We start from the raw sequence: 27,502 nt of genomic DNA on the forward strand, positions 1-27,502 counted from the left end.
GCAGCTAGCGCTTTCAGAAGCTACATTCATACTGCACCGCCTTCATGATTCCCTAGTTTTTTCCTCGTTGTACCTGGCACTACGTTGATGCTGGGAGACATTGTGCCGCCTTCAGAATTGTTCCAGTTAGTCCAGGGTCGGTTCATATAATATTCGGAACGACTTTGGCAGCTTTCCATTCAGAAGATTTCTATACTGCGACTTGAACTATATCTTGCAGCGGGATGAAGCTTACAGGGGGGAAGTGAGAGAAGTAATTGTAAGCATAATCTTTCGAAGTCTGGGTGTTTCAAAGGCCACAGTAGATAATGTTGTGTTCAGTTGTACTTGGAAGACAACAGCAATTGTTTTAATGCACTTCTCGGATATATAACCAGTTTTTCAGCACAGCTCTAAACAGAAGCAAACATCATGTATTAAAATTACTAGAGAAAGTAATCACGCGAGCTCAGCTTGGCATGCACAAGGAGGCATTCATACTGTTCAAAACCCATCGATTGGACATGAGCGCTGCATGCCGACTTTGACCGGGCACCATAAGATTGAGGCAACTCCTGCTCAATCCCGTAGCCATGCCCGTAGGTGGCCCTGATCGGCTTTGTTACACTTAAGGTGAATGCATTCCGATGTCCTGCAAAGTGGGGCGACCAGTTGCCATGCGGTAAAGCCACACCGTGTCGACACCAGTGCCGTAAGCTTCGTCCGGCTTGAGAGTTGGCAAAGGAAACCTGCATGCCAGCACCCAGCTTCCAGGCCTGAGTTGATGCACAAGTTTTTGCTCGAGCGGGGCCATCATCTCTTCAACACCGAAAATGACGACGTTATCGAACGGCGTCAGGGTAAAGTCCCACAGGTTGGCTCGCACAAAGCGCGCGCTCGTTATTCCGAGCGCTCGCGCCCTCGAGTACGCAACAAGCCAAGGATTCAGCTCCACACCGACGCAGGGTGCGAAGCCCAGCTTGGCGGCCTCGAGGACGATCCTGCCGTCGCCACTTCCCAGGTCGATCAGGGCGGAGGTGCGCTGCCTGCGCTGCAGCAGCAACGATACGTTGCGCACTTGAGCGTCGGTAGCCGGCACGTACGGCAGGCAGATTTTGCGAAATGCAGGCGATAAAAATGGCGCGGCTACTGCGAGGATGCCCACGGCGCTGCAGCCGGTCACTGCGATCGCCACTTTCCCGAGCAGGCTGGCCTTACGCTTCGTCGGTGAAGCAGGTGGCACAGGGTCCATTGCAGTTGCACACGGCATCACTACCCCGCACGCCCTGCACTACCTACTGTTACCGCTGGAACTCGAGACATAACGATATCGACAGACTTGTATCGGTGTCGCACGTAGTACAGTACACTTGATCGCGATCGGGACCGATCCGGATTGAGCCACAGATTGACATTGATCCGGATCGGGTGGGGTGTTGCTATGGTTCCTACACCCCGGAACACCTTTTAATGGCTACACCATAACCATAGGCTGCACCAGCTGCACCTGCACCACAGAACACTCACCCATATGGGAAACTGTACCTTCCCACGACCTACTCAAATACTACCTACTACCTGCTCAGCTGGCGGCTCTCTGTGGAGCTGCGTGCGCCGGTTCTCGTTCCAGCGTTCGCCGCTAAGGGGGTGCTCGAGTTATCGGAACTCGAGCGGTGGATTGGTGGATAAAATTATATTTTTCTCGCGTCCTGCTGCTACGGGTCGCGCATTTACATTCGCGCGCCCGTACAGCCGGTCGATTGCAGCGCACCCGCGCGGCACTAACGGGAACTACGCATCTAGGTGCTTTTCGGTCCTAGGGGTCGCGCGTACCTATCTGCGTCGAGCCCCCTAGTCCCCGCTCGCCACCATAGCCGCGGGAACGCCTCCGCTGGACCAGGCTCGGCAACTGTCCGCGAGCAGGAGGCGTGCACACTGCTGGAATCGATGTCTATCCTGCATTGTTTGAGATAAAACGAAGCGATACAAGGTGGAACAACGCGTTTGCGCGAACGGAGCTGTGCGTGCGCAAACAGCGCGATGACGACCACGTTGAGAAGACGATCGTTTTCTAGTGCGGCCGTGGCGAGCCGACTGTTGGGTTCTAGCGCAGGTACTGAACGGGCATTAACTAGAGAAACACGGGATTTTGACGCGATTTGCGACAGTGTATACAACCGTACGGACTTACGTTAGTGTCATGTGGTCAATGTTAAAACGACGATGGCATTTGTGCGCTGGCGAAGTGTTAAAACGTGATTGCATTTGGCCGATCATGAAGTCGGAGGGAAGTATGCATGTGATCGTGGACGAATGGTAGAGCATCAAGCTCGTAGTCATACCTGAAAGAACCGATTATGCCACAGTGCTAGAGCCTAACTTCTTGCCATTAGTAAGCAGGCAAGAAGACAATACATTGCTGCTCTGCTCCTGTCGCGACTGTTTAGTCAAGTTTTAGTAGTGCCGTGTTACGGTGTGGTAAGTGCGGTAACGTACCGCGATGACCGAATACGTTTGAGCTGCGTGTGTGCTCGATGCGTACGGTAACTTGATAATGATGACAGCGGTTAACCTTCAGGCCTTGCGTATAAAAAATAGGACTGTTTGTTTTAAATTGCACCGCTGCCGACACTTTGCGCCAGCAGATAAGTGGAATATAGTTAGTTACTGCAATAAAAACTCGGCGCCCCCTCTAAGTAAAATCTTCGTCACTAGATGGCGCCACCAACCCGAAGTGTTTTTTTTTTTTTCCTGCCACGTTTTATGTTTTGTTTCTTTGGTTGATTTTCGGTTATTTGAATTTTTTTTTTCTCATTCGGCCTGAGTATACTACTCCCCCGTACGAAGGGTACGGCCACAAGTTCAGTTCAAGCTCAAGGTTATGCTTCCGGTTAGAGGGACTGACATACTTGCTGCCACTTTGCCACGTTGCAGAAGGTGAATTTAATTTAACTCGTCTCTTGGTCCTACCATGGTGAAAAACGAACGCGAGACGCGGACATGCACGGCGTGGGCTCCGTGGCCGACGCCACTTGCTCGCTATGTTTAGGCTTGGTCCGGCTCGGCTTGCAAAACATGGTGCGCACCTTACCGTATGCGGTAACGTATGGTAAAACTAAAAGGGAAAGAAATTGAGATCCAAGCTAATGACAAATTGTGGCCAGTCAGTTTTCAACACCGTTAACTCAATGCATCATTCTGACGGACCACGGCGGCGCGCCGCCCGGCCTTTAGCGCGGCGCGCTCCGTGGAGCCATGCAGAAGCTGGGAGGCGGCGGCGCTAGGGCGCAGGGACTCACAGAGCTAGGGGCGTTTGCGGAGACGGGTCGCCAGCAAGTACCTAGATCTGTAGTTCCCTTTAGCGCCGCGCGGGCGCGCTGCAATCGACCGGCTGCACGGGCGTGCGAATGTAAATGCGCCTACGGGTCCGGAGCAGCAGCGGCGCGGCGCGGCAGTTCACAGAAAAAGGCCCTCGCCGGAGCCGGCGCTTTGGACACTCTCCCATATTCTAGGTCACTCTACTGTGACTCTACTGGCCAGTATATTCTAGGCCCCATCCGGGTAACAAATGCAAATCTCAAAGGCCATGCTTTTGCTGGCTGCATCTGGCAGAAGTGATTGTGGGAGCCGAAAACACGTCATTGATGTTAGGTTTTGGACACCCCCTATATGGTGTACCTGCCCTGAATTACACTTATCTGCACTAGCCTGCATAAAGTGTAGGTAAAAAGCAAAAATGCCCTACTACCTCTATAAAGGAAAGACATTGCGCTTAGCACAATCTCGGAGGTTATGCACACCACTGCGTCACCGTTTGCATCATCATCATCAGAATCATGAGCTCATAATTTCTGACGTGACTCGGTGGGCGTACGAAGTCTGCAAAGTCGGCAAAGCGGAGTTGCATTGTTGCATGTGTTTCATCTCAGGGTGAACTGTTGCACACGTTGTACGGAAGGTGCCATTGCTGTGCTTAGATCGTGATAGCAATTCATAGAGCTACTCGGCGTCGCTTAGCGCCGCTGATGTAAGTGTTGGCGAGTGTGTGAATGGAGTCGTATCTAAAGCTCCTGAAGAGGTCATATCGCGCATCCAACGCGGGGCTCCCGTCGCGGCTGCTACGAACCGACACAATTGTCACGTGCTATGACCGACGCCCCCACTAGGTAGTGCGGTGCCTTATCGTAAGAAATAAATGACCTGTCAGGTGCAGCAATGGGAAGTGTGGTTGCCCCGACGAGATGCCTCCTGTGCGCCTTGCGCGTGAACAAACTATTTCGCTGTGGTGAGCTGCAGGTATGGCAGCACTGGACCAAAGCATGACTGTTTCGCGGGCTCGCAGAGCTCACCACGTTCGTTCGCGGTCGGACCTTGTCGGCCTGGTGCCACCGGCCGCACAGATGCGCACCTCCATCTCCTACCCGGCACAGCTGATGACGACCGGACGCAGGAGCTTTCTTGACGAAGGTTCATTCTTCCTTACACTACATGCGCTTCCGTTGACTTGGTGGTACTGCATGGCCACATGTCCGCATGGGACAGTCAGTAGGGTTTGGGTGCGAGCTAGTTGGTACAGATCATTCATATTTAAAACAGCGCCAAAAAACACGGACAAGAGAGTACACGGGACAGCGCTCGTCCCGTGTACTTTCTTGTCCGTGTTTTTTGGGATAGTATAAAAACAAATAAGGGGGGGGGGGGGGGGGCATCTACGCATGCTTTCAAGATGGTACTAGCGCATGTGTCACCCACATATGATCTTGCACTCGCTACTCGCCCCTCAATTATCTCATAAGTGAAGCGGTCTTGATATAATGATGTTTTCAGAAAACATTGACACATTCTGTAATGGACTAAAGACCGACCTTAGTGTGTTTTTGATACATTGTAGTTATGTTCTCTGAGCCGATTGTTGAGTGCATGAGAAGAAACAGTGTTACCACTGTTTATGTCACTGTTAATTGTGAGTAGGGTGTGACATTTCAGTTGTACTAGAGGACATTTGTATGAGTAATACGTAGCCAGTTAAACAATCATTTTAATGAAAGTATGAACATCCATTGTGCCTGCTCATATATATTGAATCTTGCAGAGCGCAAGTCTGTCACAGTATATGATAGTGGGATGAGTCAGCTGATAAAAGCATGTGAGGCAATATATGATAGCTGGGAAAAGGACATGGTGTGGCAACACAAGCCACCTACTTCCAACTGCTTATTTTGAGCAAGTTTTTATGTAGCATAGCAGAAATGCATAAGGCCATGTTAGAGGTGACATGTGACAAAGTGCCAAGGGAAGCAGTACAATAAACACAATACTTACTGCTTATTCCTGCTTTGCCCTTGGCAGTGGATCAATTAGAGGTAGGGCTGCTACAGCAAAATCAATCTCAAGTCTTCTGCTGGTGGCGCAGTCGAAATGCAAGGCACTTTTTTTCATGGTGTGTGATAGCTTACATATATTGAATTAGTTTTTTCTTTTCTTTTTTGCTTTCTGTTGATGAACTTGAAATCTTGATTTTGATTTTTTTAAGAATACCTTCGACTCTGGAAACTAACATGATTTGAGTGCCTGCCTTCAGAAAGGCATGTGTCAGTCAAAAGTGCATTCTAGTCAGTAGTGACAACAATTGCAAATAGCATTTTCAAAACATGTGTATCAGATAGCTCAATCAAGGAGTACAAGGTGTGCAAGGCTCCTAATTGCAACAAACGTGGTGGTCTGCAACACATAAGCCAATTTCTCTTTTAACAGGCTGAGTGTCGTAGAATACTCTTTTGGAAGGCTGAAAATATTTGGACGTGGTACATTCAGTAAAGGCATTGAAGTCATTGAAGCTAAGTACTCTAATGACCTTTGCTCCTCCTAACTTTACAATGGGTTTAGTAAAAATGGGATTATGAATACAGGTGCTATGTGTGAATAGATGCATGGAGCAGTGTTCTGAATATAAGGGCTCTCATATCATGCAGTAAGAATGTATTTTAGATAAAATTGTTACAAATGGGTGAATGCATTGTGCCAAGACATCTAATGCTGATGGCATTTTTTGTTGCTTTATGTGGGCTGATAATCGTTTTGATTGACATCCTTTTCAAGCGACTGCTCATGTGCAGTGTGCTTTGCTTGTCACTTAAGTATTGCAGTACACGTGTATAGTCTAGCAATGCAGCTCACACCTACAAAGTTGATACATTCTTTATTATTTTCTCATTCAACATTAGGAGAAACACAAGCACTTGTGACCAGTATGCCATTTCACATTGGCCATAGGGACAAAGCTGGCTGTGTCGCTATAAGCCTTCTGCACTGGTATGGTGTCACCACCACTCCGCAATAACCAGCACCATGTGTGATGGATTTTGGCACATTCCGGTTGGGCCCTTTCAGGTGTGCAAACTGAACAGCAGCAATGCATGTCGCTTTAATATTATTGTGTTCTGCAAAACGGCTGTCTTAACTGTGATACTGTATGCTGCCTGCACATTCTAGTGCCATCCATCACAAAAAAAACAAAAAAAAACAAAAAAAAAACATTGCACCATGCTAACATATATCTGATGTTGCCAAAAAATATGCGGTGCGCATGAATAGCGGAGTCACGCTTAGAAGTAAATGCCTTCTTTACTACTATTATTATTATTCCAAATGCCTACTTTCTATGCATCTGTAATATTTTAGTTACCATTGCAGAACAACTCAGCATAGTGCAAGCTGCAGACAGAATACAGAATGTTGCACATTGGGCAAATGTGCTGCAGTGACGCCAGTTTGTGTTAGCGCCCACATGTCATGCAGAAGGTCACTGGGTGTCTGGTATGGGCAGGCAAAATGCCTGTCGCAGGAATGCTACCATGGAATACTTTTATAAATAGGAACAGCCAATATATTTCATTCTAGGTGATGTGTATTCAATAAACTTTGTATACGTAACAACTTTTCAAGTGCTGGTACATTGCGTCATCATTGAAGTAAACATGGTAACCAATAATCGTTGATAGCCAATATTAAATGTTCAAGGCTTATTGAAGCATGTCTTGGAGCGTGAATGCAATCAAATTATCTGAGGACACAATACATTGATGTGCCTAAGCTGAACCTCGCGATGAAGAGCAAAATGGTGTAAAAAACAGCACTAAAAACTTGGACAAAAGGAAGAACCCAGGATGAACGCTGACTGCCAACGGTTGCTTTATTGTGCATGCACAAATATATAGGTGGAAATGGAAGAGAGAAAGGGAGCCAAAAATAAAGGGGGGGGAGAAGGGGTTTACCTGCCAGTCCCGCTTGGGTCTGTAGGTAAAACTAACAATCATAATGATTAGTCAAGTAGATATCTGTGGTGAGTGAAAGGGAGCTGATGCATAACGGGCCTATGCGCATCATCGTGAAGTTTTTAAAAATTTTATGTGCTCGACTGTCTCAATAACGGCGCAGTACCTACAAAACAAAACTAGCAGTTATCTCATACGTGCATGACGTTTCCCACAGAATCAAAAAAGCAGCAGGGCGAGCTGGTGTTCGTGTTGTTTTCTCGGCCCCCAGCAAACTCGGCTCATTATGCAGGAAAGCGAATGCCAGTGACCCCTACAACAGTTTCTGCAGCAAGAATCACACCTCGCACCCAGTGCAGTGCAGCAAGGATGTCGTATACGAGATTCCCACCTTGTGTGGCAGAACGTACATCGGCCAGACTGGACGCTGTCTCAATTAAAGATTGTGGGAACATGCATATAACGTCAGACACAAGAATGGAAGCAATCTCGCTATCCACTGTGCCAATTGCGGGTGCTGGCCGGTGCTTGATGATACTAAGGTACTGCGCTGTTATCGAGACAGTCGAGCACATGAAATTTTCAAAACCTTCACGATGATGCGCATATGCCCGCTATGCGTCAGCTCCCCTTCACTCTGTTCTCACCAACAAGGAATACAGATATCTACTTGACTAATCATTATATGATTGTTAGTTTTACCTTCAAGACCCAAGCGCGATTGCCATGTAAACCCCTTCTCCTCCCCCCCTCCCCCTTTTTTTTTCTTTTTGTCTCCCTTTCTCTCTTCCATTTCAAGCTATATATTTGTGCACACTCAATAAAGCAACCATTAGCATTCAGCGTTCGTCCTGTGTTCTTCCGTCAGTCCATGCTTTTAGCGATGTTTTTTACACCATGAACGCATACCAACGAGCTCGCCTTTAGACCCTTTCAAGAGCAAAATAAATGTGGGTCATTCCACGCAAAACATCCAAGACCCCTAAAGTGACTGTTGCCAATGCTCTTGAAAAAAGAAATGGGCGAGTTGGCGATTATGTGAATGAAGTTTCACCAAAGCTTTTTCTTTTTTTTTTATCAAAAAAGAAGTTTTGGGGACGTAAGCCCTCTTTGAAGTTTTCACGATGAAACAAAAGTTGGTTGGAGGTAAATTTTTCTGGAAATTCTTAAACTAGGTACAATGACAAATCATATTTTAGAATATTCCGCTTGAGTTATTTCATGTGACTTCATAAATGAATGGGCATGTAAGAAATTCCAGGTCAGTGAAAAAAGCAAAAAAATTGTGCCATGTTTTCAGATAAGTTTTGCATAAACATCATTATAGTTTCAGCTACAGTAAATTTTGATGCTTTTGCCTGTTGATATAATTTATTCTAAAAATATTTTTAGATTATGAATAGAAGTACTTTTCAAGAAAATTGCTTCCTAAGTAAACAGAAAATGACTGTCACGAGATTCAGACCAAAATTAAGCATCAAGGCCCTCCAAATAAAAATATGAGATGACTCATTGTGTGCACCAACCTCTTATTAACAGCGAAGCTGTTTAAGCCAGCCGTAATTTGTGGTGCATAACAAGAAACTACCAAGAAAGAAAATAAACTCTCTTGCCGAGGCGGGATTCGAACAAGCGTACCCCCAGTCCCAAAGCGAGTGTCGTAACCACTAGGCTATACAGCCACGCCTGCAGAGCATGCATTTATGCTAACCATATGATTACGTTCGAGCGTCGTTGTCTTCGTGCAGAGCTGGTGCGTTCGTACGCTCGTGCTCTGGCGAGGTGAGCAGGTTTTGCGCGCTATGAGAGCGAGAGAGAAACGCATTCACGGAGGGGGTCTCCTGGGACGCGGTGTCAGCATTGGAACGCGGTGTCGGTGTTGCAAGCTGCGCTATGCAATGCGGAGTGACAGCCGTAAGTCCGAGACGTGCGAAAAGAAATTATCATCATAAGATGAAAAGTTTGCATGCACTTCCGGAAAATGCTGGGCTACGATCGCCCAGCTTCGCTGTTTCAAGCGTTTCCCGGCCGAGTGCAAGGTTTTTAAATGTAGAAATTGTAATGTGATGAAATTTTATTTGAGGCAAGAAAAATTTATTAAAGCTTACAACCAATCTCACTAAGTAGACACCGCAGAACATGTACGTGAAGCCGGCTATTTTTCTGGCATACACTGTTGCTCTTTGCCAAGCGAACATGACCTGTGTCACCTGATGTCAGTATAAATACATTGTAAATGACATATTTTTGTTAGTTCACCGCTTCTATAATTTTTGGGGCGGTCAGGTAGGTAAAGACAGCATCGATTTAAGCATTTTGCAGTGGCAGTTAGTGGCTACCTTTGCCTCATTCTGTCCGACGCTGAAGAACCACACAGTCATTTCATCTCTGCTGTTTCACACCAGAACAAAAACTGCACTTGGCCAAGTCCATAGGAACTGACAGCAGGTAATTATAGCCTGCAAACTGGAAGTTCCTTGACATTTATCTTGTATGCCATGGTTGGAACGGAATGTCAATGATTCAGGCTCTTGGATAATTTGTAATGTGCTGATCTGCGGTACTTACAAAACCATGAATCGACACTGTGAACAGTATCTCATATCTGATAACTCTGCGGTCCTGATTACGACCTCGAAGCAGTCATGGTCTACTTTCATCACAGACATTTATTATTCTAAAATGTAGTTGTGGGGGCATCAACATGCAAGCAGTATAAACGGATAATTTACTGTCATTTATCGTGCATGAAACAGCATGCGTCCACATATCATGCATCCAGTGTTTGTAAGCGTTTCAAGAATGCAATTATGGCTTCAGTTAAAACAATTTCGGCAGTGCTTACCTGGGTGATTGGTCTTCATGAAAAAATTTGTTTCTTGTCTCAAAGAAAATTTACTTGAAGAAAAATTTTCAGATCACAAGCTAAGAGGTTGGTGCCTATAATGAGATACCTCAAGGATTTTTATCTGGAGAACCTTGATGCTTAATTAAAGTCTGAATCTTGCAAAAAAGTCATTTTCTACCAACTTTGGAAGTAATTGTTTCTAAAACAATACTTTTAAATAATTTGAATAACTTCAATAATTTAGCATAAAATATAGCAACAGGCAAAAGCAGTTAAAAAATGTATTGTGTCTGAAACATTAAAAAGACTGACAACTCGCCAGAATATGCTGTGAGACGATGGAAATGAAATGACCATGATTTATAGTGATACAATCCAGCATGCTGTTTGCGATTTAAGTAGGAATTATAATTTTAAATTGGCAAAGAAAGTCTCAAGAACCAGTAAGTGTTGCAGCCTGGCGGTGAAGTCTTCATACTCCGGATGTAGTATATGAGATTATGGAAGTTGGCTGTTATTAAGTACAGCATACTTATTGCTTAAAATTAGTTATTGTATTATTAGACACTTGTGCTTTATTCTATGCGTATTACGAAGCAAGGAAATTCCAGGCTGATGAGTGACACTGCATCCCACAGTGCATGGCGGCGCACATGCTGTTGTATGCGTGCGAATTTGCGAGTAAGTATCCAGAGCTGTGTGGTCTCGCTGTTAAATACAAAATGCCGTTGACTAGTGCCAGCAATACAATATTAGCACATGCGTGGCCACGGCAACACGCCAAACTGTATCATCATGTATAGAAGTGTCGTTTCGCTTTTGAGAACTTAACTTGGCTTGGTTAAAAAACATTCTTGACTAGTTCATGACCAAAGTAGTTGGACAGAAAACCACGAAAACATGTACTATATTTACCGGTGTATAAGACGTTTTTTTTTTCCAGAATTTTTTGTCAGTTCGTCTTATAGAACGGTGCGGTGCGACTTATGTACGTTTTTTTTTTTTCCTCGGAAAAACTGACATCAAAATCGGATTCGATGTTATGGCTATGCGAAGCACGCTGGGTTGACTTTATTGCTACAGGTTCTGTGCGCGCTATCGAGGTACCGGGCTCTTCTTGTGATCTAGTTCCTGAGCGATGTGTGAGAAGGACGGAGCAGCAACGCAAGCAGCAGCAGGCCGACCGCCAGTCGACTGACCCCGAAGTCGCATCTGCAGATCGCTTTCAAGTGCAAACTACGCAGTAGCTGCCAAAGTACAAGTTGCCCCCTCCCCCTCCCTCCAGCTCTGCCTTCCCGCTTTCCTCCCTTGTGTGAGTTTCGGTTCACCCTGGCGCGCTTTCACTCGCACATGCAGCATACGGCGCGCGGGGACAGTGTTATCACCCTTGGACTTTATACAGAACATCGCGGCAACCACGATGGCAGAAATGCACCTGGAGTGTCTGTATCATTGCTATCGCAATTATATAGGAAATATATGGCACCCACAGGCTTGTGCGTGACTTGCGTTCACGGAGTGAAACGTCACTGTAATTTTTTTAAATTGCTTACCGAATGAACAGGTGCGTTTTATACACTGGGGCGACTTATATACGTTTTTTTCTGGAAAAACTGCCATATTGAAGGGTGTGCGTCTTAAACAATGGTGTGACTTATAGACCATAAAATACGGCAGCTATTATTGTAGAAACAATTTAACACTTTGGAAAACATGATTCGCTGGAATATGGGCTTGATAAACAAAGTAATACTTTCTCACAGCTACGGTCACAATTGTCTGCCTCCCACCAATGTCGGCATATATATCGCTCACCTATCACTGTTTTCAGCATGCTTCCAGTGAACAACTACATCCTCACTACAGATGTAAAAATTTTTCACGGTGTTTTCTGCATTGCCACTTCCAGTTAGACACACTGACCAGTAAGCTTTCCATGGCACTAAATAAATGGGTACCATGAAAATTTGTTGTCAGTCCCTTTAACAATCTTTATGAATGAAATTTCTCAAAATGCACAGTTTGGTTGCTTTTTTACTATACCAATTAAGCGAAGAAAACTCTTACATTTGTACACTTATGGTGTCACATGAAAGAACAACGCCAGTGGCAGGTTCTAAAATAAGGTTTATCATTGTACCTAGTCTTGCACTCGGTTTAAAAAAGTTCACCTCCTAGCAACTTTTGTTTCTTCACAGAAAAATCAGAGCGCTTACCTCAGCAAAAACTTTTTTGGGAAAGATACATCGGTGAAACCACCTTCACTCAATTGCCAACTGGCCCAGTTTTTTTCAAGAGGGTCTGTGCTGGCTGCTTTTGGGGTCTGGGAAGTTTCACGTGGCACTAAGTGACACGTAGTGTCACTAAAGATGGATTAACTGTTGCGTAAAGCATCTAAGCTAAGCAATTTCACTGTCACAAAGAAACACTGTCCATTTTGGTGGCAAATGAAAAGATTGATCAAGAGCGGTTCACTTTCACGAACCTTCACGAGGAAAACATATGGCAGTGCATGTGTCCCACTATTTTGTGTATGGACTGCTTGTTTGTGTAATTTTTGAACTTTGAGTGTATGTTGATAAACTGGTGCAGGTAATGAAGACAGATTCGGGGGAAAAGCTGCTTGCGGAAACTTGACCATACATAAATGACCCCCCCCCCCCCCCGAGTTATTAATGGAAAGACATGGATCAACACCTTTGAACAAAAACAGCCACCTGGCATTGTTTACGGCTTCTACAGAGGAGTTAGCCCCATTCAAAATCTTCCTGACTGCACTTACTGAGTTTTTGTGGCGTTAAGTAGGCAAGAGCACACCATTGCAATTTCATTTCTCTTGAAATGAATTCAGCTTTTTGCTGCATGCTCCGTACTATACTATATGTGGCAGCGTGTTGGACCCAACTGATTTTCACTGCTGCTGCTGGCAGGTTGCATTGGGTGTTCAGCTCAAAAGGTGCAACACACGAGGCCTATAGTGAGAAGCTGAGGGTCGTTAGGTTGGCCACTGGTTGGTTCTTCTTTCTGGGGTTTTACGTGCCAAAACCAGTTCAGATTATGAGGCATGCCGTAGTGGATGACTCCGGATTAATTTTGACCACCTAGGGTTCTTTAACGTGCACTACATCACAAGCATACAAGCATTTTTGCATTTTTGCCTCCATCGAAATGCGGCCGCTGTGGCTGGGATTCGATCCCTCAACCTCGTGCTCAGCAGCGCAACGCCTGCCACTGGTTGGTGTTGGGCACAAAGCGGTGATAATGCATAATATAGAACAGGTCACAAAGTTTGGGGCTCTGTATTCTCACTTTCGGAGAAATTTGTTGTGGTTTCGCTTCTACCATGAAACGTAATTTTAAATAGAAAAATACAGAAACAGCGTGATACAGGACGAGTGAAAAGCACAGGATAGCAACCAGGGGATATCCAGTGTTCTCAAAGTCGCTTATGCAGGCATGTAGACATTAAGAAGCCCTGAGCAGCCCAGATATATAGTCCAATGCGCGCAGTTACTCCTGTGCTCTTCACCCGTCCTGTGTTGCGCTGTTTCTGTATTTTTTATGATGAACCAACCAGCCCCTTTGAACACGCTGTAATTTTTATTATTTTTTTCATCGAGTCTTTATTGGCATGAATGCTTAAAAGTGTTTCTCAAGAACTAATTACTAAAGTTAGTTGTTCTACTGATAACATGTTTGCTGAATAATGCATTCTTTTTTCTTGCTTGAGAATTGCTATCTTTAAGTAACACGCAGAAAAAGTGGTTGCAGACATAGGTTTATTATGAAACTAAGGTTGCATATGTAAATAGACTGGGACAAGAGCTTCCAAGTACAATGAGACTCAATTTGCACATCCACAGTTGGTGCATATGTAATGTGCAGATTATAAAGAAAGTTGCCAGTGCTTAGGATGATGGGAGCTTTACACCATGTAGAACCACAGCACTCTTGAGCCAAGATCATCTCCTGGAAGCGACCTGTGAGCCGTGCATCCCCGCAAGCGACGGCGCCAGACTCATTGACAGTAGATGGTGCTGATGGCATTTCGCCACACACGCCATAATGTAGTGTGTTCAACCAATGCCTCCTTTACTAGATGCCCGCCGCGTCGCTCGCTTTCCCATTGGGGCGGCGGTTCCCTTAGTTCTGCATGAATTCCGTGAGGCGGCGCTCGTTGCCTTTTCAACTTCCGGCGACGGCAGCAGGGGCGGCCGAATACTTCCGCCGGCGCGTTGATAGCGTCTGCCGCCTCCGAGACGGTAAGAGATGCTACAGTAATCTCAGAGGCCGCAGCACGTGATCTAGGTTGCAGGCGTGCGCCATCAGGGGCGCTCGTTGCCTTTCCGCGGAGACGAAAAAAGGGAGAGGGCACGGAACCGGGTTTATCGGACAACGCGGCAGGCATCTAGTAAAGGAGGCATTGGTTCAACTATACAATAATGCACAATACAGATGAGTGTGTTTTGCGAAACAGCTCTTTTACCACCAATGCATGCCATCATTGCCACAGACCTATGTTTTGGTCTGTGCAGTATGCACCACATGTGCATAGCATGGGTATCATGCACTGAATTAGCCTTGAAGTGCCCTCACCCAATAGTTGTCGCTACTGCGACTGAGAGGCACCAGGCATTGCTGCTTACACATTGGTACAACTTTGAGGCTGGATAGCTGAGGAAAGTGGCTGGGATATACGCGAAGAAATGCAATGGCATCTAAATGTTAACAAACCATGCATTTAGAATTGGCAAAAGCCATCCATGGCTGATACGTTTTCTAAAAGTTTCCTAGTGACGTGTGCTCACAAAACTTGTGCCACTTGTTGCTGGAAGACATGTACTTCTGCAAGTGTAGATGATTTAATAATAAGATGTTACCTACAAACCTATTCCTAATGTGCACTGGCAAGCCATGGCACTGTGTTGTCTTCAGACCATTAGTTATGTGATTTGTGTCATTACTGTAACCTTCACCTTGAACGTAGCCTGTTCATAGGTACTTTTTATACTTTAGTTCCTAATGCTCACCAATTCTTGTTAAATCTATGGTGTTTCTGAGTTATGAAGCTTGAAATGTTCATAAGTTGTAAGCACAAGTGTCTGTACGCTTGTTTCTCCATGGGCCTTGACTGCTGACCGTCTTTAAAGGAGCTCTGCGACAACTAAGTTGCAAGATGTACTTAGTGTAAAGGGAATCGATTGATCTGAAGCAGCATGTGACAAAACAGCAGAGCAACAACAGTCGCGAATCCAACAGCTCAGAATCAATGCCCGCTGACCATGCCGTGCGTAACTTGCTCCTCATCTTCTCCACTGTAATAACTGCAGCGGCTAAGCGAAGCCATCCTGGGCAATGAGAGGATCAAGAGCACTTGCCAGAGTCTGTGTTACAGTACTCGAGGTGCAACTTTGGTATCAGTGTCTTCACCGTTGCAGGCAATGAGGGGCGCCATAATTTCACATTCATTTTAAAGGGACCCTGAGCCACTTTTCATCGAAGTGGAGAAAGGCATTTAAAGCGAAAATTGGCTATTTTAGAAATATTTTGCCACAAAACCTACTTCAATGCGTTCAGCAGAAGCGGAGTTATTGGCAATGAAACACGGCCTCCGCTGTGCTCCCGTTCCTTCTTCAATGCCTTGCACTGCGTGGCCACAATGCTCCGCTTTCTAAACGTCACTGTGGCATGCATTTCAAATTTTATTTTGTAGGTTAACGTAGACGACTTCTAATTTTAGTGCCTACGACACGCTAAACCTGATCCAAACGGGTTTGTCCTCAGCGAGCCGTAGTGCGTTTAGCCAGTGGACTCGTGGCAGCACCCCGCAGCGTAGTCGACTGCAGCTACCAATTGTAGCTGCATATGGGAATCCACTTTATTACAAAATAAAGCGTCCAGAAGAGAGTGACGAGCAGGCTTCTGTTTGAAAAGAGAGCGTTTGAGAGAAAGGTAACTTCCCGTACGACAGAAAAACTTGGCTGAGATGTTCACAGCAGTGTATGCTACCCACGCACTATGTTATTTCAACGAGCTTGGGGGATGGTTCAGGGCCCCTTTAAGCACCGTTGCTGCTTAGGGCATTTCGCTAAACTCATGCTGCAACTGCGACAGAACAAATGCTGCATTTACACTGTGCAATTTAGAATGACAAGCCTACATTATTCTAGGTTTGGCGGCGTTCAGGTTATTCCAGGTACTTGCAGAGAATTTCCAGACAGATGTGCAAACCACAAACATAATTTAAGATAACAGTAAAGGAAACTATAGCGATGATGTGATTTTGCACTTCAGAGTAAGTGGCATAACCTGAGAAGATGCATTTGTGAAAACTGCAATTGCAATTTTTATTGCACTTTTAATGCAATTAGCATTTTATGCTTACTTAGACGTTTTAAGCCTGCCTATCCACCCTCTTGCACCGACCCACTGGCCCATGTTGTCTACAAGTGCGGGCCACTATGTATGCCCTTGGGGTAGTGCTGCTGCCGTGGTCTTTGCATCGTCATCATTCCAGCTTCATCATCCGAATATAGTAATACCATGAAAGAGCGTAAGTTTGGGCGAGTTGGTATTCCATGTCTTATACTTGTTAGCGCACGAAAAGGGACGAGACACAGATGTACGACGCGGACACAGTGCGGACATAGCGCTGCGTCCGCGTCGTACATCTGTGTCTCGTCCCTTTTCGTGCGCTAAAAAGTATAAGGCATAGTAATACCATCATTATCATGACATCGTTTTCTTACACTCGTCTTCATCTCATTGTCCTTCTGCCATTGTCAGGACATCGTCGTAATTGCATTGTCATTATGCATTTGTCGTTCACTTTCCATTGTCATCATTCCAGCTTCAGCATTCGATTCTCCTTGTACCGTCGTCGTCATGCCATCGTCGTCATACAGTCATAATACACTCATTGCCATTCAATTATCCTTATACCATTCTCATCAGGCTGTTGTTGATATAACAATGTCATCGTTTCAGAACCGTCATCCCGCTGTCGTCATGCCATCACTGTCATACTGCCTTAGTTGTTCCATCGACGTCATTCCCACTTCCTCACTGCATTGTTGTCATACAGTTGTCATCATGCCATCATACTCATGGCTGACCCTGGAGTTCGAGTGTTACAACAAAGTGGGCCAATCCCGAATAAAATGTATGTTGCATTTTGCCTAAGCAATGGAAATATCACATTGACCACTACAGCTCCTAAATAAAGGTGTCTTCAGCAATATGGTGTGTCGCTACATTGCATGAATGCTAATTGTAATAATGTTGATAGTCATCGTGAGATGGGTTCTGCCAGAGTTTTTTTGAGGCAGTAGTGTTTTATCTTTTCTTATAGGGCAAACTAATATAAAGAATGATAACATTCCTCAGCTTTCTTGTTCTGACTATGTTGAATTGGGAGCTGCTACAGTGTCCCATACGCTCAATGTAACATTTGATAGCTTAAAAATTTATTTTCTTACGCACTAAATTTTTTTATTGCCCAGTGTACTACTTATGCTTAGCATGACCATATTGCAGGTTAAGAAAAAAAAAAGTGTGAAACAGGTGCAATTTCTTGTTGGCCAAATAGAGTCAAACGCCTCCACAATGAACACCTCTACAGCGAAATGACCTGTATAACGAAGGATTGATCGCGTCCCGTCCAAATTCCTACTTTTAATACGCATTGTGAATGCTTATACAATGAAGACCACTCCAATGAATTTGCCTGTACAACGAAGAAATTTAAGTGTCCCCAACAGCTCATTTGTTTCTTCACAGTGAACTCCACATTGTGTTGCCGCCACTTCCTTCCGCAGGTGTCACCAAGGTGTGCTCTTTGCTAGTGCTAACGGCAGTGCTCGCGACACATTTTTTTTAAAGAGCGTGCTGATGTCCAGCTGCACTTCTCCAAAAATTGCTCATGTCGAATGCTGCTTGTCTTAATGCATCAACGGGTGCGATGGCTGACAAATATGTCTCGGTTAATGACAACATAGTAGAATAAATCGCAACTGACGACCAGCGATGTCTTCAAAGCAATCTAAGGCAGAAAGGATGTGAATGTCACAGAAGTCAACAGTGATGGAGATCCGGTAAATGAACCAAGAATTTCGACAGCAAGGGAGGTGATAGTGTCATTCGACAATCTGAAGCTTTACTTTGCATAGCTGCTGCGTTTCGCCCCGCAGTAGGCTGTGAACTTTGGTGCAATAAGGTTACCTGCAGTTGCACATTCTGTCAGACTAAGTGTGCTAAGTGTGCCCCAAAAAATTAGCGACCTATTTCACTAAGTATCTCTTGAATTCATGCTAAATAAAGGTTTTCATTTGTAGAACGTGCTTAGCCTGTTCCATTCACAGCATTATGGTGCATGAACTTTACAATTAAGTGACCTGTATTATGAAAGATTATGGAATCCCCTAGCGCTTTGTTATAAAGGCGTTCGTCTGTACTGCACAAATGCAACACTTGATAACTTAAAAAGGAGGAGGAGTGCAATAAGGTTACCTGCAGTTGCACATTCTGTCAGACTAAGTGTGCTAAGTGTGCCCAAAAAAATTAGCGACCTATTTCACTAAGTATCTCTTGAATTCATGCTAAATAAAGGTTTTCATTTGTAGAACGGGCTTAGCCTGTTCCATTCACAGCGTTATGGTGCATGAACTTTACAATTAAGTGACCTGTATTATGAAAGATTATGGAATCCCCTAGCGCTTTGTTATAAAGGCGTTCGTCTGTACTGCACAAATGCAACACTTGATAACTTTAAAAGGAGGGGAAAAAACGGGTCCTTAGGCGTCCCTACTAGTTACCATATTTGCACGTAAATAATGTTACCACAAATATAACCCGGGGGGGGGGGGGGGGGACTTTCGATCTCTCAGAAAAAGAAAAAATTGTGGTTGATCCCTCTTATATAGGAATCGGTATAGAACACGAAAGTGAAACGTGTCTTCACAGAAGTAGTGTAATGTTTATTGCACATTGATATATAATGTCTATTGGTGTTTTGTGGCTAAAGCGCCCTTAGGCGTTGATGCACCCACGCTGACGCCTGGTGGCATGTCTCCTCCATCACGACTACCAACGTCGATGACCATGAGCAACCGTCGTGCATATGGAAGCTGCACTACGCTGCACACGCTAGCACAACGCGAAAGACGAAGCACGTAACTGACACACTAATACAACGCGCAAGACAAAGCACGTAACTGAATCGTCACCGAGTCAAATCAGCGCGTACAGCACGTCGTAATTGCAGCCTCCGCGATCAACTTCAGAAACATTTTCAGAGCTAATTGCGGAGGCCACGCTCCGCTGTGCTGAGTACGGTGAACGCCACCTATGTGGCGTTGGTAGTGCTTCTTGATGCCAGCGTCCCTTCGAATGCTGGCATCGAGGCGTCGTAGTGCTGAGACCACCGAAGCGTTCACTGTCGGTGCGCGTTAGTGTCATAATGCAGTACTTCTCTTTTCTGCTCGTAGGCGGCGGCACCGCCCCGAGCAAGAGCGCGGGTACACGGAGGAGTGTTAGATATATAAGGCGCGTCTGTGTAGCTCTCTGCAAATGCGTTTGTGGCGCAATGGGTTAAACGCTCGGCGATCTATCGTCGCGGACCGAGAGGTCGTGGGTTCGATTTCCAAATTTTGCATGTTTGTGGAACTTTTTCTTCTGGTTTCTTTCTTTGTATTATGTTCTATGACGTATTTCCGTGACGGAAATACGTCAGTGAAGTCTTGGTGGACCCCGGCATAAAACACTTTCGTGTTAAAAAATATATTACGATTATAATGTGAAGTCATATTGCACAACAAACCCACAGGGCTTTATTTATTGTTACCGCAAACTGCCATTGCAAAATAAATGGCAAGAATGATTGCTGACCTCTTTGTGACTCTCGGCAAGAACGGTGTCATCCTCCACGACACCCACGAAAGTTATTGCACAGACAGCACTTCAGAAATGCACTGCACGACTTGAAAGACCGCTTGCTTGACACACCTGCACAACAGCATAGATCATCTTCCTCAAGGTTATGATTAATATCCGGTAACCACATTGATCTGGCACTAACAGGTTCCTAATGAAAAGAAAGATGGCACAAAATGCACACTTGCAACTCCCAGCTTACCACTCTTGAGCTAGTTAAAGTGACAGCAGGCACAGAGAGCAGCGCAAGCATTTGAAAATAAAATCACCAAAAAATCCCATTATATTGGCGGGAAGAATCTACATATAATGTGAGGCGAGGCGCATTCTGGGGCCAGGAAAATAAAATTTAAAACAAAATGTCATATTCGCATGATGAACCCAGATATATGCAACAACAAATCTAGCTCTTTAATTCACTCCCGCAAACTTGCCGCCAAACAAATTACAGGTTTCACCTAAACACTTACACTAGCTGCCTAAAACACAAGTAAATCCCAAAGGGCCTTAGCATTAAGGTTAGGTGTGCCCTCGGCTCTTTACCCTCCAGGCTATTATTGAAGTGGAATGCTGTCCTAGAATATGTGTCACTCTCTTTAATTGATTTTCTTGAAGAACACTGCTGGGAACAACTTACGATAATTACTAATCAGCTTGACAGCATAAATTTATCTGAACCAGAAAAAGGAGAACTTGAACAATTTGTCGAAACTATGGAGGAGAACCTACTAGGTAAATACCAACACAAAAGCATTTTAGCCGCTGATCCACCTAAGAAAACTACTATGATCCCTACAGCACATAGCTCTACCGATAATGCTACGAGTGAGCATCCAGAGCACTAGTAGTAGTAGTAGAGTAGTAGACATATCACAGGGTTGAAATCCCGATGAAGTTGATCTCCTCAAATGTGGTCTAATGTTTTGTCCCACGAACAATGCAGTAAATTAGTATGAACTCCACAAAGATTTAACAGAGTTTTCAAGACGCATGCATATCAAAGAATTCTTTTTCGATAGGCCAGACGTAGGAAAACAGGATAAAGACTCTCTCAGACCTCCTAGCATGTGGACACTGGAAGCTGAACAGTGCCCAGACCTTGATTTATACATAAAACTCATCTCAAAGGAAATTCTAGAGTCAATGCGGCATTGTCGCAAGCGCAAAAATTTATCCACTGCTCAGCACCAAATTCTTAAAGAACTCATGGAAAGAAAGGATATTGTAATAAAACCAGCAGACAAAGGCGGCAGTATCGTAATCTGGCCTGTAGAAAAGTACAAAAATGAGGCCTTCAAACAACTGAGCAACCACGGCCATTACACAAAACTCGACTCTAACCCAACTTTGGTTTACAGCAACCTTGTGCAAAGTACAGTAGTGGAGCTGCTGTCCCAGGAACTGATCACCCAGTCTGAATATCGCTTCATGATGGCCAGTAACTAAGAAGCCTGCCGCTTTTACCTTCTCCCTGAAATACATAAGGTTCCCGTAGAAGAAATATTTACAGCAGAAATCCCAGGCAGGCCTATAGTGTCTAATAACAACACACCTACCGAGTCACTATCTAAATTCTTAAATCACCATCTGTCAAACATCCCAACCACTCTACCATCTTTTGTTGAAGATACGAGCCCCACTTCCTTCGAATCATCGACTCGATTAACGCAAACCAAATCCTCTCCGACCATGCTATTCTAGTAACTTTAGATGTTTCTGATCTTTACACTAATATATCCATGAGTGAAGGAACTGAAGCTGTGTCAAAGTCCCTAGCAGTCAATCCTCAAGCGCACGCTCCTGAAGTTTACCTCTCACTTCTCAAGTTAGTTCTCACGCTCAACTATTTAGAATTCTATTCTGTTCGCTACCTACAAACTTTTGGCACAAGCATGGGAACACCATTTGCTCCCACATATGCCAACATTTTCATGGGACAGCTTGAAGCAAACCTGATAAAGTCATACCCTTTAAAACCACACATCTACCTGTGTTAAATTGACGACATATTAATAATATAGGAACATGGCACAAACGCGCTAACTGACCTAATTAGTCATTTCAACTGCTTTCACCCAAGTATTAAGTTTACTGCTCACCACTCTCCTAGTCAAATCAACTTCCTCGACATGACAGTTTACATAGGAAATGGAAAACTGAGAACGACACTTTACCGGAAGCCGATGGATAGCCAGCAGTATTTAGACTACACTAGTCATATGCACCACTTAAATGACCCTAAAGTAACGCTAGCAGAATGAAACTATCCACAAATTCCTCTCGACCAGGCTTATGATGTCGCGTAAAGATTAGAGAGGCGGTAGGCATTAGCTAAGAAACAACCTACACCAGAATCTGATAGACTGCCAGCCTTTATAACAAAATATTCTAATGCCCTCCCAAGCATAAACAATATCCTATGAAAATACCACCCAATATTATCAAGTAATGAGCGTCTGAAAAAAGCATTCCTGGATGTACCAAGGGTTACCTATCGCCACAACAGAAACTTGAAAGATATGTTAGTGCATATAAAAGTCAGCCAACATCATTCCCCCATAATAAAAGCATGTTCTCGCCCCAGATGCAAAACCGGCAGGCACCTTCAAAGTGACCTTAAAATTAAAAGCACCGGAAACAGCTATGCACACGAAGTGAAAACTAGCTTTAGTTGCACTAGTTCCGATGTAATTGATATACTTAAGTGTTCCTTCTGTAAGAAACAATATATCGGCAAAGTGGGACAATCAATGGACGTCAGGTTAAACTGACATCGCGTGGACACAGCTGAAAAAGCTTCCCAAAGCCGTCGCCGAGCATTTCAACCAACCAGATCATAGCGTTGATGAACTTAAACTGTACATATTACAGTAAAATTTCCATTCTGCGCGAGACAGAAAGTAGAGAGTCATACCTCATCCATAAGTTCAAGACATTGCAACCAATAGGCATGACGGTTTCAAAGGGAGCTTTAGAATCTATTTGCTACTAAGCTTCAAACTATAGGCAACAACACTTAGTTATTTTTTATTGAGTTTTTTTTTTTTTTTTTTGTTATTGGGTTCCTCACGTGCGACATGTGCAACAGTGATGAGATGCTTGCACACATTATCTGTGTCTGCCTGAGCTATAATGCCAAAAGACAAGTGTTGTGCAGAGTGCTGGATGAATTGGACAATCGTCCACTAACGGAACTAAAAGCTTTAGGTCAGTGCTCCGAATGAACATCTGTGCTGAAGGCCTTACTCGCATTACTAAGGTTCCTGCAGTCTACGGGTCTTCACGATAGACTTTAAGAACGCCGCCCCCTACCGCTCTATAGTGTACGCGGTTTGTTTGTGCTCCTCTCTCTTCCTCTCTGTCCCCCCTTCCACTCTCTTTCTTTTTTTATCCCCCTACTCCTTCCCCTTGTGCAGGGTAGCCAACCCTACCTCTGGTTAACCTCCCTGCCTTTCTATGCATCCTTTCTCTCTCTCTTTGTTATTGGGTTGTTAATAATATTCCAACCTCCCATTCCTCTCATTCATTCCTTTCATTCTTTTATTTATATATTTATCCTTTTTGTTCTTCCAGGAGCACCATTTTTCTGCCGCCACTTTTATTCTCTCTTTCAGAGACACAATAATTCACTGACCTCCAGTGGAGCAGATACCTTCCCCCCCCCTCCCGGTCGTCCAGCCCCCTTCCACGAAAAGAAGAACGTACAGTGACATGTCACTGGCTAACACATGGCACTGCCTCATATTCCTCCATGGACATTCAGTAGTGCATTATCTTTCTTTTCAATTCTGCACCCTTACCACTAACACACCCTCACTGGTTACCTTGCCCACCAGCCTTACCCTCTCTCCCCTTTAGAAGAACCGTACTTATATATACTGTGCCGAGGAAAGCATATGTCGCCTTGAAAAGGCCAAGTCCAATTGTCGAAACGTTTGGCTCCTGCTCTCACCTTGTTCTCGTGTTGCTCATCGTCTTGAATTTCCATCGCCTGCATTCCCTGTGTTTTCCCTGAACCCAGATATAATGTTGAAGTGGTCTGCGTTGGATGCATGAAAGAAGACGAAGAGGTGGGCTGGGGGAGAAGTGAGAAAGAAGAAGTGAGATTAAATGGCGGACAACACCTGTCTCACCGAGACATGGCCAATCCCCCGTAGTGGGTTGTGCTATTTCTATAAGCACCAAACCAAACCAAACCAAACTCACTGAGATTATGTCTTTTATATAACCGTTCTACTTAGGAACGCTCCGTTTTGGCGCAGCCGACAGCTTTTGAAGACCAGACATGTGGGTGACGTTTTTCGTGGACCAGGCGTCATCGGAGTCTGTTGTTTTCACCCGATACTAAGTGCATGGTGAGCCAGCGACGGACCTTCCTCGTGAAGTTAGTTTTACCGGGCTGATCAGCGTGGTACTGCAAGAAGCTGCAATCAGCTGCCAAGCCCTGGTGGAAACAGGATCGGTCACAGTCAATCTACAGCTCCAGACACTGAGCAAGCTCGTTCTTGAACTAGTATGTCGTGGCGCCTTCAAAGAGGAAACTCCTGCCGGGAAGGTGAGCCTGGTCTTGACTGTTAAAAAACAACTTCAAAGGCAAATGATGCAACAAAGTGAAATAATGAGAACTTTGGTCCAACTGCTTGATCAAGAGAAATCAGCACAATATTGTAGAGCCGGATGTTTTTGAAGGAGACTCGCAAAGTGCACACTATTGGCTGTGGTTTTTCGAGTACGCCTGTCACAAAAATATGTGGCACTCCGACGCCACAAATATTTTGAATATGCGCCGCTATTTGGGCGCTATCGCCAGAAAATGGTATGATGTGCAACTCGTGGATCACGAACCAACATGTTGGGAACTGTGGAAAAGGTACTTTTTAGCGGTTTTCTAAGGCAACGCAGTAGAAAGATGGGATGCTGCACTACGTTCAGATATACATGTGGCTCTCTACTTAAGTACTGTCTTGAGAAACGTCGCCTATTGTATTCTGCAGAACCGAAGCTGGCGCCTTCTGCAGTTGTAGCTTTGGTAACGCAAGGGTTGTGTATCGACATCCGCAGTCAAGTCCAGCTCAAAGGTCCAAGAACATTTGATGACCTTCTGAGCTGTCTACAGACCTCATTGCCAACAGTTACATTGAAAAGACCACCAGGCGGTAGAAAAGAACAACTTTATTCTCATAACCTGAGTAAACATCTAGAGTTGTTGCTGTCGCCTGAGTGTGAAGATAGCTTCATAAACAAACACCTGGGAAGCATTGATCATGAGTATCATGATGGTGAAGGACCAGTTATCGAAGTTAACAACACACTACTTCCACATAAACTGACTACTGTTGCGACGCCGGTTCCTTCAAGCTCGACCGGCGTTACTACTGGGTGGCGTGGCGTTCTCGGCAGACTGCAGGCATCTGGTAGACAATAGCGACCAGGCAGGGGCAAGATGATTTCTAGTGCGAAACTTGCACAGTTTACTTCAGAGTTGATGAAGGATTGAAAAGAAGAGAATGAATGATAAAATACATGGCGCGGCCGCTTAAATAGGCCTGCCAACATCATAGGTGGGATTTCACTCACGTCAAAGTCACGTGACAGGTACTGAGTCCAGTCGGGGGTGCGGCAGCAGCTCCCTCTCTCCTAGGCGACGTTTCGGGGGCTTGAGGCTTCCGTCGTGCATCGTTCGCTCTCTGGGCGCTCTCTGGGCTTTGTCTGGGCACAAGTTCGCAGAGGGTGTGGTAAACAATGCGACACGAGGCCTCGGTGGTACACAGTTCGGAGAAGGCGGAACCCCTCGCCTGCAGGGCACGCATGCTATCACTTGCTATTGTCAATTTCTCGGGTAATGACGAAGCTGAGCTCAAAATGTTGTTTCGAGATGCGATGATCGACATGTTTGAGATGATCGTTCTAATGTTACTTCCACTGAAGGCGACGGACATTCTGTCGTCAGTGACCGTAGAGACAGACCGAGATAATTCGGGAATTTCGTTCGTGCTAGTACCGCCTGCCGAAGGCTCGGTGGAATCGCTACCATTAAATAGTGACTCTGGTTTCTCTACTTCGACGCGATGGGTCTTAACGTCGGCGCCGACAGCAGCTGTTTTCTGTCCATCGGCACCTGTGAAATGAAGTGGCATTACATCCTCCCGCTTGCTCTCGTTTAGTCCTCGCATCTCATCACGTGCAGGGGACACTGTGAGCTCCGTTGAATGGTTGAGACCCTTCTGCGACGGGACAGAGCGTGTATCCAAACTGGGGGGAGTTGACTGAGCGCTCGGAAGAGTCATTCTTCTTATGTTCGTCAAAGTAAAAAACTGGTATGATACGACCGATCTCTCCGTCAATCTTGTCGTGCCGCCAACGGCCACTGGCAGATGACTGGATTGTTACAAGCTTCCCTGTCGCGCCGTCTCCGTGGGAGCCGACCAACGGCATACCGAACCTGCTTGTGTTGTGCGCATTAGGAGCTCCAGTAAAAGGCACAACACCCTTGTCCCTGATGAATTCGGAAACGTCGCGCCCTGTCTTTGAGCATCGTTCCGTGACAGATGCATCAAGGACCGCACCAGTAGAGGTCGCGACCTTCGTCGTAGGTTGCTCTTTGTGAGAGGTTTCGGGGAGCCAATCCCAAGGGATGAATGACTTGGCCGCATCCCCAGCGGAGGAGCTTCAGTTCACACTGCCAAAGGTCGCCTTGGCAGAGCTAGTGGTGATGCCAGTTCCACTAATCCTCCATGTGGGGCCGGCACACAGGCCTCGGTGGTACACAGTTCGGAGAAGGCGTAACCCCTCGCCTGCAGGGCACGCACACACACAAAGGGGCCCAAAATCACTGTGACTCGCCCGCCAGATTGAGGATCACTCGAGACAACCATAGCAAATCGGGTTGGTTTAGGCATGGGCCTCCGATAATTCCCCCTGCAGGGCGTCACATGTCAATCGTAACAGCATCTCCGGTGGGGGAGGAAGATCCCGACGCGTAGGGGCCAGCAGCCACTGGGCGAGGGATCGGCGTTTCAGCAGCAGAATTTCCCTCCGTGGTGACGAACCCTTGGTTCGTAGCTTGTAGATTCCCTGGAGTCGTTCATCAGTTCTCGGGGCGCTCTTGTGTGCCTTTGCTCCCTGGTCCGGTCCAGTGAAACAGGACTTGCAAACAGGTCTCGCAACTTTTCGTCTCCTGTTTGGGCACGCAATCACTCCAGAACAGTGCCGGACCCACAACCACAAACAAGTGAGCACAAGGCCACTCTCCCCCAAGACACACCAGGCTTTACAAAAAAAAAAAAAGAAAAACTGCTACTGCTTTCTCATCCCTTTTGTGCGTCCTCCCTCCTAAACACTAAAAACAGCCATTTCTCGAAAGCGTTAGAACGTGATTACTAAATCCGCTAACAATCACCTACAACTACGTGATAATAAAGAAACGTAAGAAAAAGAATACCAACTTTAAAATGACATGGAAACCAGAGTG

General features: G+C 45.4%; 2 protein-coding genes across 4 annotated transcripts in view; one reads left to right on the forward strand and one right to left on the reverse strand.

Moving 5' to 3' along the window:
* Nucleotides 1–334: 334 nt before the first annotated feature.
* Nucleotides 335–1,529, reverse strand: LOC119443187 (ATP synthase subunit C lysine N-methyltransferase). The gene has a single exon (XM_037708353.2). The coding sequence runs from the start codon at nucleotides 1,247–1,249 to the stop codon at nucleotides 608–610; it is 642 nt and encodes a 213-aa protein (XP_037564281.1). The 5' UTR covers nucleotides 1,250–1,529; the 3' UTR covers nucleotides 335–607.
* A 2,306-nt stretch (nucleotides 1,530–3,835) lies between these two features.
* Nucleotides 3,836–27,502, forward strand: part of LOC119443188 (run domain Beclin-1-interacting and cysteine-rich domain-containing protein-like) — a 323,250-nt gene continuing 299,583 nt past the window's right edge. For all 3 annotated transcript variants that reach the window (XM_037708354.2, XM_037708355.2, XM_049662640.1), the window contains exon 1: nucleotides 3,836–4,446. In XM_037708354.2, the coding sequence (XP_037564282.1) occupies nucleotides 4,278–4,446 (169 nt within the window). In that variant the 5' untranslated portion in view covers nucleotides 3,836–4,277. The remainder of the gene's footprint in view (nucleotides 4,447–27,502) is intronic.

This window comes from Dermacentor silvarum, chromosome 2 (genome assembly GCF_013339745.2).
Source record: "Dermacentor silvarum isolate Dsil-2018 chromosome 2, BIME_Dsil_1.4, whole genome shotgun sequence".
Lineage (NCBI taxonomy): Eukaryota > Metazoa > Arthropoda > Arachnida > Ixodida > Ixodidae > Dermacentor > Dermacentor silvarum.

Excerpts from the sequence above, each read along its gene's own strand:
- LOC119443187 (XM_037708353.2), bottom strand. The coding sequence starts at position 1,249 with ATGCCGTGTGCAACTGCAATGGACCCTGTGCCACCTGCTTCACCGACG.